The 14716-nt window shown below is 49.4% G+C and overlaps 1 protein-coding gene across 2 annotated transcripts in view; it reads left to right on the top strand.

Annotated features, from left to right (window-relative positions):
• RIPOR2 (RHO family interacting cell polarization regulator 2) overlaps positions 1-14716 on the top strand; it is a gene marked incomplete at both ends in the record, with an annotated part of 89472 nt that overhangs the window by 31866 nt on the left and 42890 nt on the right. The window contains one exon of one of the 2 annotated variants that reach the window (XM_079533167.1): positions 835-895. The exons of the other annotated variant lie outside the window; for it this stretch is intronic. Coding sequence (XP_079389293.1) covers positions 835-895 — 61 coding nt within the window. Of the gene's footprint in view, positions 1-834; positions 896-14716 lie in introns of those variants that run through there. 2 annotated transcript variants of the gene reach the window in all.

The following is a 14716-nucleotide window of genomic DNA, read 5'->3' as shown; positions in this document are numbered from 1 at the left end:
AGTTCTTGCCAGGAAGCACTTTAATGCAATGTACACCCTGTGGCTGCCCTTCCGTCTGCACTTCTCCTTTCTGTGACCAGCCTGTAGCTTTCTCACCAGGTCTGAGCAAGTGATCAGAGCTCAGAGCAGGTCCGCTGCCATCATGCTGACAGCAGAGATGGGGCAGGCTACCACTTTCAACCCCCACACCTGCATGTACACATATGCACATGAATTCCATGTGAGTGGCCTCACAAAGCATTGGGAGTACCCAAGGTTCGAGCATCACCTGACTGTATACACCAAGTGTGTTTTTATACAAGCCTAAGTTCCTGGGTATGGCCTTCTTACAAACTGAGGGACCTGGCAGGAGGGAGTCAACTTGCTTCATAAAGTTCAGAAAACAGCCAGTGAAAGGGATGGTGAGATGCAAAATTAGTAGTGACAGAGGTCTACAAATAACATGCCTGTTATTGACAGAAAGTTTTGCTCTAGATGTCTATGGTTCTGCTGATCTCTCCTCTCCCCTTCTATTCCCTCCTCTCCCCTCCTCTGCACAACTCAAAGCTGCTCCCAAGGCCAACAGTAAGACTATGGATCATTATTTCATAGAAATAGAATGATAGAATCACCAAGGCTGGAAAAGACCTAAAAGATCATCCAGTCCAACCGTCCACCTATCACCAATAGTTCTCACTAATTTGTATGAATGAGCCTGCTTTCACAAAGGCAGAAACGGAAGCTGTTGCAAGCACGATGTTTAGGAAACCAGCGAGAGGAAATAGTCTCTCTTAGTGTAGGAACCGGCGTGAGCATTCAGTTCTGGCTGCTGCTCTGAGCTGCACCCTCACCACAATGCAGCACACCCAAGAAGACCTGGTTGCATCTGGGGAAGAAGATGATGCCTTTGAGGAAGGTAAAGTCATCTTTTATTCAACTAATCATTCTCCTGCACAGACTAAAGGCAGTCCTAGCTTGGGTGGTATTTCTCGGACAAATCTGAAGTTCTCTGCTGAATCCAAAGTGTCAGGGTAATCAGGCTTTCTTTTCCCTGAGAGAATAGGGAACAAAAGCAATCCCAGACACAATAAAGCACTGCTCAGCAGCTTGCTTCCTCAGCAAGGAGCTTATTGCAGAAGAAGAAAGCTGGGTGGACACACCAAGCGTGTTTTCTGCAACAGCTGCAAAGCTGCACATTTGCCATTCATTGCCACACGTGCAGCTGCCCTTAAAGCATTAGGGGCTGCCTACAGGGGCTGAGCAATAGGCTACCTAAATAGTCGCTGCAAAATTAGCCTCCTCCTCTCCAGCCTCTGCAGCCCAGGGTAGAGTTGGTACTGTACTTTCTCATCCCGACAACTGGAGGGCCCACAGGTTGTAATTTGTGCCTTGCTCCCATTTGCACTTGAGCAAGGCTGGGGGATATGGCTCATGCAAATCTCCCAGCCCTAAGCAGTTTCCAAGGGAGCTGGAGGCACAAAGAGCTGCCTGGACCAGCTCCAGGGACTGTGACCCTTTAAACTCACTTGCAGCACTGCTTCAGCAAACCTCATTTAAACAAAGCTCAGCTGCGGTTGGTATGGAAAACTTAGCAGTGAATGGTGCCAAATCAAGTTATCCGAGCCTCACTGAAAGGCATCAGCCCAGAAAAGAAAGCAACTTCAGTGATGTACTGTCTGTGCTCAGATACATTTCTCACGTATATATGACCCGGCTCCTTGCCCTGTGTCATAGTTCTGGCTCAGAGGGGCAAAGGATTTGCAGAAAGGAGAGGTCGGAGCATTTGCATTTGGGCAAAAATCCCAACGGCCCGGGGAGGAGCTGGCACCCCTGGGACAGATCAGCCTGTGCTGGGAACTGCGTGCCCACAGCTCACCCTCGTACAGGGGAGACTGCCTCTTGCAATGATCAGCAACCTGCTCCTATTCCATGTGGGTTTTTGTGACGGGATTTAGGTGGGTGTTGCTGCTGTTTCTGAAGTCTGTAGCTGATGTTCTTAACCAGCAGGGTAGGAGGGGAAGAGAAGAATGTATTTGATATTTGTATCAGGAAAGATACAGTTCTTGAGAAGTCCTTTCGAGCTTCCCAGCTATGTTGATTCTGGCAGAGCCATCCAGCACAGCTAGCAAGAGCATTAGCTAGAGGAGGCTGGCTTTTCTAGGGCAGGGACATTCTTAGAACCTCTGTGTGACCTTGCTGGGAGCAAGAGGTCTCTTCCAACCTGAATCACTCTTTGGCTTAGGGGCTGGTGCCCACATCTTCCACTCCATCCGCATGCAGCTCACAGCAGGATGCTGGCTCCCAGACTTACAACTGGAAGCCCCATGTTAATAGGACACAGCATTCACCCTTGCCTTCATCCTTCTCTTTGTTCTCCTGAGCAGGTTAGCAGGTAAATGTATTTTTGGCTGGTTAGGGTTGGCAAAGAGAGGTGCAACAGCAGTTTCAATTACAGGGTGTGGGGGAAAAAAATGGGCAATGGCAAAGATAGCCTGTATACAGAAGCAGAACTGTGCTTGACAAAACCTCTGGTGGGTCTGCTGGTGCTGCTGTGCTTTGCGGTGCTCCTGCTGAGCTCCCAAGACCATGTAAGTCCACCCATATTGGGGCAGACCTGCTTTTCTTATAAGAGTAAGATGTCCGACCTCCCTGATAAGGTTTGGAAGAGCCCAGCTCAGCAAATGAACTTCTCTAACTGTGTTAATCCTGCAAGGTGCTGAGCCAACACCTGTGCTCTCATGCTTGCTTAGGCTGAGACTGGAAATTAAAACTCTGCTGCTGTGTAACTACACAAGAAATCTATTTCTGTCAGAGGCTTGCTAAATCTGGTGGCTGGGGGCTGGGTGCACCCTCCCTGGTACCTCACAGGGAATGTCGGGCAGAGCCAGCACCACTATGACACCTGAAACCCCAAACTGTAGAGAGCACGTACCAGCTAAAACCTGGCTGTGGGTTTTTGGGCCAGCTGGAGTCATTTGGCAGCTGCTGAGCTGGAACTTTCAAACCAGAGCTCTGAGGGTGTGGGCTTGTTTTGTTCTCTTTTCTTTTTTCTTATTTTAACATCCGGCATGATATAGAAATAGGTGATGGCAGAGCTGCCATGCAACTTCTAAAGTTATCCCAGAGATTGATTACTATCTAAGTTATCCCAGAGATAAGTTAGTTTAAAAAAGCTGCATTTTACTTTTGGTGCTAATTTGTCTTGGTTTTGGAGTTTGTTGCCCAGGACAGCAAACAACTTACTCATGCCGTAGGTGTGTGCCTCATACAACTGCCCACAGACTGTACTCACACCACTCTTACCCTTGTCAAACACACCGTCGTCAATGGCTCTTTCTGTACAAGGTGTGAGTTTTAAGGCTTTTGGGCATTTTCATGGATCTTTCTGGGACCAATATCTTGGAGATGTAGACATGAGCATGGAGCAGATTGTCTCTGTTACACCAGGGATAAACCCAGAAGTTAGATGATTTGCTGCTCACACTTGTATATGCAATCTATCAGGATTGCTTCAAGGATAAGTTAATATATATGAGGACTGGTTGAATCCTTTCAGGCCCCAGCATCACATGAGGATATACTCCTCGTAAGATTTTCCTCTACAATCTTCAACATATTCAGCATCAAAATTTGAGAATATCATCAATGCTATTCCATAATCATGGCCCACATCCTTCACCTGCAGATATGCCCATCCTAAACCCAGATGAATCAGCTCACTCTCCCAGTAATCTTTGGTCACAGTTATTTACTACTTCCTCAGACATAGAGCCTTCAGCATATGGTCACAGTCAGATCTTGGGCATTAAGAGAGTTAAATCCCACAAGGATAAAACCAATCTGTGCAGGTTCACATAATATGTGGATCCTTGTTGACTCCTCAGCTGGTTTACTTCTACCTCTGAGACTTGCTTTGAATCCATCCAGCACACCCCAAACTGACCTACATCATTTCAAGTTTCTTAGTCAAGCTCTCATGCAGTACCAAGTACTATTTCTCACAGAAGTCCAAGTCTAGTACCAAAACAATTCTTTTCAATAAAACCCTATTTAGTGCTGCTGGTTGTATTCCATCTCTTTTAATTTTGCTTATATTATTCCTACATCAGCTATTCCTTGAGGAGGTCGGCACTGCCAGTCTGTCACTCCATCACTGACAGAGGACTGTGAATTCCCCTCCCTGGAAGTATTGAAGGCCAGGCTGGATGGGACCTTGAGCAACCCGATCTATAGGAAAGTGTCCCTGCCTATATCAGGGTGGTTGGAACTAGGTGGTCTTAAAGGTCCCTTCTAAAACTAAGCATTCTATTATTCTATGATTAACTCAGAGTTCCCTGAAGTTGAGACATGTTCTTCATTTAGTAACAGTTCAGGTTAAGCAACCTTTCTCTCCCCTAAAACAAAGCAAGACATTACACTTGCCTTGGAAGTACCTCTCAGGCACCATATCTAAAGCCACACAAGACTGGTGCCACAGCTTGCCCACTGTCTATGGGGCCACACTCCTTTCCATGCCTCTTCAGTGAGAGCCAGCTACTGCACAGCCCATGGAGAACATCAAACTGCTGCTATTTTGAACAAGCTGCATCCACTAAAGTTGTTCCCATGTGCACAGCGGTGCCATATTCCAGCAGGTGTGTACCTCAGAGATATAATTTATCTTATATTTTCACCCCAAACTGTCTGAGATGTTTACCTCCCAACATGCTGAGCATCCAGCACATGGGAAGCCTTTAGCAAAGACAAGCAGTCTTGCACCCCCAGCATGACTACTGGGGGACAATGGATGGTTGTCCTGCAGCTCCCACCAGCCCTTCTAGCTTATCTCCCATGCCCACAATGGAACAGGCATGTGGCACACTCACTGCAGTGCAGAGGAAGGAAAAGTCCCAATTCCTCATCACCAAGGCAACAGTGTTTACTTGAACCAGATAGATGGATTTTAATAAGAGGTGTTTGGCCTATAAACTTGGTGTTAAGAACATTTCTCCAAGAACACGGACAGACCTGTTCAGGCCAGATGAGGGCAGAGTTGCAAGGTGGCTGCACAGCATGGAGCAGCTGTTCTTGCTCTTATCTATGCAGACCGCTTGGATCCCCTGCTCTGCACAGCTGCTGTTCAGGGTTGGGTCTGTGGACTGTGTGGGTAGGTCCAAGCTGATCCGGAGCAAAGGGCTGTGTGGGATGCCCATCACCACCCCGGAAATCCCACAGCTGTCCTGGAGCAGCTGGAGTCCTATTTTTAATGGGGTGTTGCCGCAGAGATGATCAGGCCTGGAATTTAAAAATAACTGGAATCAGGGGCATATTGTCCTTTGTTGTCTCTCAGTATTTTAATTGAAAATCTTTGATCTTTTTTTCCCTTTCTCCACGTCTTGAAGGCAGATTGTTTGGCTTCTGTTTGTCTGCAATATTTCTAGATCACTAATAATAACAGCAGTGAGGGAAAAAAACAGGTCAAATAATAAACAAATGGCATTTAACCAGTTCTCACAGAAAAGGAAGCAACTAGCCAGTCAGAGACTGCAGGTGTTGGTGCTCAGGCGACTTTCTAGGCTCTCCAAACCAGCATCTCACCAAAGCCTGAAGCTGAAGTGCCCTCCTTCCCACTTTTTTGGTTCCTGTTTTTGGATAGCCCTCTTACAGAATCCTGTAAAACACAACTTTTTTTTTTGTCATCCAGCCCCTTTCTTAAAGCCACAAAATGAATGTGGCCTGGCTGGGGTGGGCTGACAGAATAAACAGCTTCCCCGCTTAGTGATGCAAGGCACAGCTCGCTGCATGCGGAATGCTTCCGCCTCTCTGTGCTGAAAACAAAGGTCTGAGGCTGGTGTGCTGAGGGCGTAACACCACAACACAGCCCATCAGGAAGCATGAGGGTAAAGGCTGTGAGTGAAAATGAGAGAGAAAAACAGAGAAAACAGCATGATGACATGAGTTAAGGGAATAGGATGGAGCAGCCAAACACTTGGCAATGTTGCTGGAGCACTGCAATGCTGGTAGTGGGATGGTTTCCTGAGGATAGGATTTTATCGTAGAAACACAGAATCACAGAATGGTTTGGGTTGGAAGGGACCTCAAAGCCCACCCACCCCACCCCGTGCCATGGGCAGGGCTGCCCCCCACCAGCTCAGCTGCCCAGGGCCCCATCCAACCTGGCCTTGAGCCCCTCCAGGATGGGGCACCACAGCTTCTCTGGGCAGCTGTGCCAGCGCCTCACCGCTCTCTCAGTGAAAAATTTCCCTGACTAAATCTCCCTTTTTTCAGTTTTAAGCTGTTCTCCCTTGGCCTATCACTGTCTACCCATGTAAAAAGTTGATTTCTCTTTTGTTTATAAGATTCCTTTAAACATTGGAAGTTCACAATTAAGACTTCCTGGAGCCTCCTCCAGACTGAACAAGCCCAACTCCCTCAGCCTGTCTTCATAGGAGAGGTGCTCCAGCCCTCTGAGCATCTTTGTGGCCCTCCTTTGGACCTACTCCAACAATTCCATGTCTTTCTTGTGTTGGGGGTCGTAGGTCTGAACAGAGTACTCCAGATGGGGCCTCACAAGGGCAGAGTAGAGGGGAACAATCACCTCCCTCTTCCTCTTAGCAACCCCTCTTTTACTGCAGCCTCATCGTCACAGTGGGGTGAGGTGCGCTGTCATGCTCCACAGAATTCGGAGCAGCATTGCCAAACCTTGGACCTGCCACCTAAGAACAGTAAAGTGGTTTGAATGGGAGTCTTGTTGTGATTGTTACCTCAAAAACAGCCCTTCTGATGGGTGGGAGGTACAGCTGCAGCAACAGACCTTCTGCTAAGGGTGCAAAAGAGCAGACATTGTATGCACAGCCACTGCAAGCCCCCTGCACCTGATGGCTGGGCAACAGGTGGAGCAGTTTTGCCAGGAAATGCTGAGTGCAAGGCCTGTGCTATTTTACTTACAGGTGTGGGGGATAATGCTGGCTCACTCTGGTTTAAGTGCAAGGAGCCCGGAATTAGAAAATTCAGAGCTGGAACTTGAAAGTTATGCCTGGAGCTCAAAAAGTAAAAAAGATGGATAGGCAAAAATTGAGAGGGAGCTTTCCTCTAATAAATAGCAACCTACCTTACAGAGAAGGAGACACTAAAAATAACCCAGCTCCAAATACTGAAGCCTCTCCTTGAGGCGGGACTTTCAGTGAAATGACTGCCCTGGGAAGCAAAGCCCTCAACTTCCCTAAATGCTTATGCCTGCCCAAGGTGCAAGTGGCATTGCACACAAATGCTTGCAACACCTCCTGTTTCATCATGTGAGTGTGGCTCGACACACAGCCTCCAGGGAGCAAACCTAAATTTTCTTACTTGGAAAGAAAAAAGAAAAAAATAAGAGAGGACCCAGGTGATGCCATGGAGCTAGCAAAGGTAGCACAAAGCAAATGAGATCTTTTACTGCCTCAGAAATCAGCAAACCAGAGCTCGCTGCAGTTTCCTAATGGAGATGATGTGCAGAGCACAGCCTGTTCCTCTAGGGAACTGCTGACTTCTGTGGTGGCATCTGGAGGAGCTGCCTTATTTATAAACAGAACAGTTAGCAGAGCTTTTGTTATGTCAGCTCTGGTGATCAAGCCATGACATGTGGCATCCACACGCATCTGACAGATTTCCTTCCCAGGAGCAACCTGCATGAAAGATTTTATGAGTGGACATGGATTTGGTGCTAGATCGCATCTCTGGAATCCCACTGCAAATGAAGCTGAAGAAGCCAAACCTCCAGCATGACTGAGCACAGCTCTGGAGCTGGGTGGCCATCATTTTTTTTTCAATTTTCCCACGGAAAAGCAGGCAGCTGGGAAGGTCCTGAGCTGCTTTGCCTCTCCTGCCGCTCTAGGGAGCTTCCTGCCCTTTCTATTCCTGCTGCCGGCCACGAGCCAAAGAAGAGTTAGCTTAATCAGCAACATCAGCCACTGATCGGTGCCAAGCTGTTGTCATTAATCGCTTCAAAAAGCACTGCACTGAATATACTACCAGGGTCGGATGTTCAAAAACTGGCCTCGTTTCCCTGGTGTCGTGTAACCCCATTGCATTGCCATGTCACACCCCTGGGAAGGCAGCTCCTGCAGCTGCAGGGCTGGCTGGTTCATGGGCAGCCTGCCTCCTCCCCAAGAGATACCCCTTAGAGATGCTCACAGCACCAGCCTGAGGGCCTAGTCAGCACTGAGGACCCCTCTCTTCTTTGGCATCTCAGCCCAAATATTTGGCAGATGCTCTCTGGGCTCCTTATGTTACTCAGGCAGCATGTTCAGCGCGCTCCCCCGAATGGCATTTCATATGCGCTGCACTTGTTTTATATAGGCTATATTTAAGCCACAGAAATATGCGGCAATGAGGAAGAGGGCTGTGGGGTATCTTGGATGTATCTCGCGCTGGGGACCTGGTCAACATGCTGCTGTCTGGCTGGAAGACATCTCCAGGCAACTCTGCTTTTATGCTGAGGATGGAAACTGCCCAGAGCCTCTGCACCAGGGGACTCCTCTCAGGTTTCTGTAATGAAACCGTCATATTGGGAACCTGTTTTAGCATGGAGTCGGACTTGATGATCTCCAGAGGTCTCTTCCAACCCCACAGTGCCTCACCCCATGCAACAACTGTCCATCGTGACCTTCCGGGTCTGGTGCCCTCTTGGTAACATAAGGTGAGCATGGATAGGGCTGGCCCAGACAGTTCCAGGCAGCCTGGATGTGGTTGGCCCACATTTCAACTGCAGTCCTGCTGAAACCAGCAGGTTTTAGAGGTGGACATTATTATCCATCCCAAAGAGACACCCAAACATAGCAGGAGTTCAGCCTGCTGCAGGAATACACGGTGAGGATTGGGGCAGGCAGCATTCAGGAACCAAGAAGCAGGAAGGAGCCAAGAGAGGGCTTAAAGATTCAAGATGATCCCAACAGGAAGGCTTCTGTCCACAGGGATGAATCCTGGAGACAAATCTGATAAGGCACTCCTGCTCCTGTCCTGAGGAGGCACCTGACCTGTGGGCCCACACTTCATTCCCCTCAGGAGCTCCCCACTCTCCTCAGCCCTCTGGGCAATGTGGGAGCCAGGTTTCGAGGTCATCCAGCAGCATGGGCTCAGCTCAGCGCAGAGGAGGCTGTCTGACAGCCACGCTCCTAAAAAGCTGCCTGACACCATCATACCTTTCGTTCTCTAATCACTACAGTGGCTTTGATCATTGCATTGCTTTTCTGACTTTCAGCTATTCAGGAAAGCAAAATGAATTCCCAGCAGATCTCCATGCAACTTAAATTAGCAAACTAGGGATACACTTTGAAAACAACAAGGGACAAAGCTTAGGATAGAACTGCAGCAATAGACATGCCATCCACACACTCGGTGTGCACAAGAACAACTCAGCCAGCCCTGGTTGCTAAGCAGGCTGAGGAACTGGAATGTGCTGCTCCCTCCAACCCCTCTGCTCCTTGCCATGGCCACCGAAACCTGCCTGGGAGAGGGGCTGCTGCCCACTGGCTTGACTATGAAGAGAGACAGTTCTGGGGGGAAAAATAGTATGGTCAGTGGCTCCTTTCTCCTGCTTCCCTAGGGCAGGTATGTGAGGGCAGATAGGGTTTAGGCTTGTCAAGATTTCCACTGCCACAAGGCACATCCACTGCCTTACGTATGCATCAGTCATTCCCAAAGACCCAGCTGTGCTGAGCATCTGACCAGAGGTCCTGGGAGATTGAATCTTTTCCTGAATCACTGCAGAACATCAGCTGAAGTGACCTTTTTATTTCCCATAAAGTGCTGTGAGAGCTGCAAAAGGGATGTGAAGAAGAAAGTAAAATGGGGAAACTGAGGGTGGAGCAGCCACACAGTGACGGGAAGTACAAGGGGGGAAATGGTTGCACAGTGGTTAGAGGGTGTGAGCAGAAAAACAAGTGAGTACCAACAGACTGCAGAAGGTGAGCAACAAGTGGTGCAGGAGGGCAGTGAGCACAGGTCAGATGTACCAAGCAGCTCCATCTGACAGAGAAGATAGAAATATGGGAATGGAGTAACCAACTCGAGGAGCTGCATGTTTAGCTGAGAAAAAAGGTGAATTTGTACATGGCCTGCCCTGCCCAGGTTGCTTCTAATCAGCATCAGGTCTTTGGCTTTTAGCTCTCCAATAAAGGCCTTTCCAAGTGGAAGCACCTGTCTTGCTTTCTGCTCTCAAACTTGATCACTCACTTCCTTTTTGGACTGAGGTCCCAGGTTTGCTACCTGTGTTCCTAGGGGAGCCTTCCTGGGCATGCCACCTGCTGCAGGAATCTCATGTGGATGTCTGTCCATGAGGTGGAAATGCACCCAGGCTCTCCCTCCCATACGAATGGGAGGAGACTTTCACAGAAACACAGCAAGGAGTTACAGTTGGAAAAAACATACAAATAGTCTTCCATGAAGGCTGGGGCAGGCCTAATCTACCTCAGACATCCAGGGCCCCAGGCCACCGTCTAGTGGCCACTTCCTTAGCCTCTTGCTTACACAAATGTGCTGATGAGAGACACCCATGCAAATTGTTGTCTGCACGCTGTGCTGAGCACCGCCACTGAGCTGTCTGCCAACCCCAGTCCCCAGATTCCAGGTGTCTGAAGTCAGCCAGCACTGGGATGTCTATCTGCATGACAGACATGTGTCCCTGTGGTACAACAGGGAAGGTACAAGGATACCCCACACTCTCACTGTGATCCTCACAGGGTCCTCCATCAGAGAATTTGATGGGGGGAGAGATTCCCCACAAGCCTCCATCTTTCCAAGTTTCTGTAGAGGACGGTGGCAGTGGGCCTGAAGGCGACTGCTTTGCTCGGCTGTTCTGGGGAGCCAGCACCTAACGGGGACTACAGAAGAGAAAAGAAAGGATTCCTTATTGGGGAGTGTAGTGACAGGACAGGGGGCAATGGTTTTCAACTCAAACGGGAGATTTAAGTGAGATGTCAGGAAGAAATTAATTACTCAGAGAGCAGTGAGGCACTGGCACAGCTGCCCAGAGAAGCTGTGGTGCCCCATCCCTGGAGGGGCTCAAGGCCAGGTTGGATGGGGCCATGGGCAGCTGAGCTGGTGGGGGGCAGCCCTGCCCACGGCACGGGGTGGGGTGGGTGGGCTTTGAGGGCCCTTTCTACCCAAGCCTTTGAGTGATTCTATGATATGTATCAGCCAGAAAATCCTGCTCGGCCCTTGCAAGAAGCCTTCCAGGTGTCTGGGAGTAGCATAGCAGTTAGCTACACCCTAATCTCTCCCTTGGTAAGCATGATTTGCTCTCTGGCCTGAGAGCGAAGGCTAATAGAAAGCAGAGTGCTCCTGTGAAGCCCAACAGGTAATTGAAGAACTCAGGCTTAGATCTCTCAAGTACAGCGTGGGGCTGCCACTGCTGAAAGTGCTGCTTGTAAAGGTGCACGGAAGCCCAGCAGGGATATGTAAGTGCAGCACAACTGGCAATTGCTGTTTTGCAGAGGTCACTCTCTCTTGTAGAGACAAAGCCAGAATCGTTTTGCTGTTGTCACTTGCAAATTGCACTGAGGACATTTGCGTTGACCTATTTTTAACATAACAGCAGATTACAGTGCAATCCAGTGAATAATTTATGGGGGTAGCGGCATGACCAAGGCCACAATACAATGGCAGCTTCGGGTCTGGCCTAATGATGGAGGGAAGCAGAGCTTTCTGGCATTTTCCACTGAATTAGCAAAACAAGACACACGTGGAATGACTGACCCGATCCTTTCAAAAGCATGTCTGTCATGATGAATGCATGCTCAGAAGGACTGTGTGGAGCAAAGATTTTATCTAGAGCATTCTCAAACCTGCTCAGCCTTCCCTTTGGCAAGCAGCAGCCCTGAGAGCAGGGAACTGGGAACACATGTAGGGCTAGAAGTGACAGGAGGGAATTAGACTTCCACGTTTGCTATGCAAAACAGTATTGAGAAACATAGAGAAACAGATCCCACATCCCTCAGCACACATATTTGCATAGGACGGAGAACATTTCCTTGAAAGAGGAGGCTGCACATGAAGGAGGCATTTACATCTGCAACCTTAGGTTCAAAAAATCTTCTGAAAGAGAAGACTGATGAGGCCAGAGGGAATTTGCAACATGGAGCACACGGGGTAATTGCCAGGAACTACTGTGGGAGGCACAAGGTTGAAGTCAGATGCTGCAATTAGCTGACAGCACTGAAAACCTATAACAAATTAACTAGACTTCCACAGTGAGAGCTGCCACCCCCTAAAAGGCTGAAATGGACTCAAAAGCATATTAAGTATGCATGATGAGACATTTATAGCTTTCAGCATTGCCACAAATATTCCCTCTCCTCTTCCCCTGACATTCCACAGCTTGAAACACGCAGCTGCTTTTTTCCAGAAAGCGACTTCTCCTCCATGCCCTCCTCATTCACATACCATGTGAAGCACATGGAGATAGTCCGGGCAGAGACCTGCAGGCATGACCCTAAAAACATGCCCTAGACCCTACAGCAGCACCATGGTGCCAGTGGCAGCCTCTGTACTTCTCCCCAACACCCGTGCTTTTAGAGAGTCTGGAATCATTTTCTGTTGTTTCTACTTCTGAAGGATTCAGGGTGCTGTATGTTTTCAGCATACGATATAAATACCACATGTTTATTAGTACTGATGGAAATTACTGAAGATTGTAGGTCAGCTGGAATTGGCAGCTGGGATTTTCTTTTATTAGGTGATGCTTTTTTTTTCCTCTGAGTACAATGCTTTGTGGAACCCAAACTCTTAGTAGCATTTCACAAACTTCTCCACATAGCGTCATCCTGTGTGCTCCACGGACAACACTGGCATTTGGAAGGGTGAATGTGACCCAAGTGGGAAAGGATCCAGGCATAAATGAGGGTACCAGTAGGGTCTTCTTGAGCTCCACCCAAACTGTGCCAATTTACCCACCCCACAACCTTGCCAGGGTCCCCTTGTCCCTCTTCCTCTCCCTCTTCCTCTTCCATTTGCATTCAATACAAAAACCAAGTAAACATGTTAATGAGGTGTCAAGGTGCATCCACATGAGGCGCAGGTTTGAATTTTGCTTAAAGTCAGTGAAAGAAGGTGTTGGATCAGTACCTATTTCAGAGAAATGGGAAGAGCTTGGTGAAGGGCTCTGCAGCAGCTTGAACTGTTGGAGGAGGGACAGCAAATCCTATGGCAATAGGGCATAGGTGTTGGGTGCTGCTGTTGGGTGATGGCTGAAGTAAAACCCTGCACAAAAAGAGCTGTGGAAGAGAAAGGATGAAGTCCTAAGGCCAGCAGTTCAGAACCTTATCTCTGAGGAGATGCATTTATAGCAACATGGAGTATATATTTTGGATGGAAGACTGAAATTGAAATATTATGATTGGACATTAGGAAAAATTACTTCTCTGAAAGTGTATTGAGGCAGTGGCACAGGCTGCCCAGGAAGGTGGTAGGGTCACCATCCCTGGAGGTGTTCAAGAACCGTGTGGATGTGGCACTGAGAGATGTGCTCAGTGGGCATGGTGGGGGTGGGCTGGTGGTGGACTAGATCATCTCAGTGGTCTTTTCCATCCTGAATGATTCTATGGTTCTATGATCCCATGATTGAAATACCCTACAATCTTTGTGACGATGCAGCATTCCTATATTTTTGTCTTTCCCACTGAAATGCAGCATAGAGGGCCGAAAGGAAAAATTCTCAGTCCTGTTCATTGGCGTGTTCTTCCCTCTGTACCTCCTGCCCTCGCAACATTTCAGTTTTGGACCTGTGTACATTACTGCCAGCAGCAGACGGGACAGCAAGAGGGCTCCACACGAGACCACTCCTCGTCCCTCTCCTCTTGCTAAAAGAACACGAGAAAAATAGCATGGGGCAAGTCAGAAGTACGGGGCTGGCCCCGGGGGCCGCGCAGACCTCTCAGACAGAGGTGCACCGCTGCGGGAGCGGCATCAGGAACGCGGCGGGGCCCCGCACCGCCCTCACCGCGGCGGGGGCGGGCAGCGCCGCGCCTCCTCCTTCTCTTCCTCCTCCTCCCGTAGCTCGGCGGGGAAAAGCCGGCGGCGGGTGCGCCGGCTGCCAGAGCAGCGGGCAGCGTGAACGGAGGCAGCCTGCACCCCTCCTCTTTAAAAACAGCAACAAGAAAATTCTTTAAATTAGTATTGTGAATTTTTCCGAGGATGGAGAGCCGCTGTGTCCGAGGAGCCCGGGGCTGCGGAAGCAGCGGGCAAACCATGTCCTGGGGCGCGCTGTGAGCCGGCGACAGCTGCAGGTATCGGGGGTCGACAGCCGGGATCCGCCGAGCTTCGCCTCCGGAGCGGCCGAGCCGAGCCCGGGGCTGCGAGGCCGGAGGGGGCGCGGGCTGGGCGTTTGAGGAGGGTAGCGGGCGTGTGCGGGTTTCGCCGTGGGAATAAGGTGAAATTCTCGGGGTGCTCATAGAGGGTGGGGAGAACCGCGCGGATGGCTGCCGTTGTGTTTTCACGAAGTGCTCTTGGTTCCGTCCTAAAATAGAGTCTCGGCGTTTCCTCGGGTGCTGTCTTTCTATTTCCAGTGAGCTTCCATGGTATTACGGCTGAGGAGAGCTCAGACCCTCTTTAAGTTCTCCTTTTGGTCCCTGGCTCATTCCCAAGGGCTGATGCAAACACATCACAGCCTGGCACTGCTCCCGGGTCTGCCCCGGTTACAAAAGGTCGCCTTCATCCTGGGCCGACCTTCCCACTGCTGAGCAGCCGGGCACCCTGCTGCCCCTCATTCAAAGTTCTGCAAAGC

The sequence above is a fragment of the Tetrao urogallus genome, assembly GCF_951394365.1.
Source record: "Tetrao urogallus genome assembly, chromosome: 3".
NCBI lineage: Eukaryota > Metazoa > Chordata > Aves > Galliformes > Phasianidae > Tetrao > Tetrao urogallus.
This window is presented reverse-complemented; position numbering and strand designations above follow the sequence as displayed.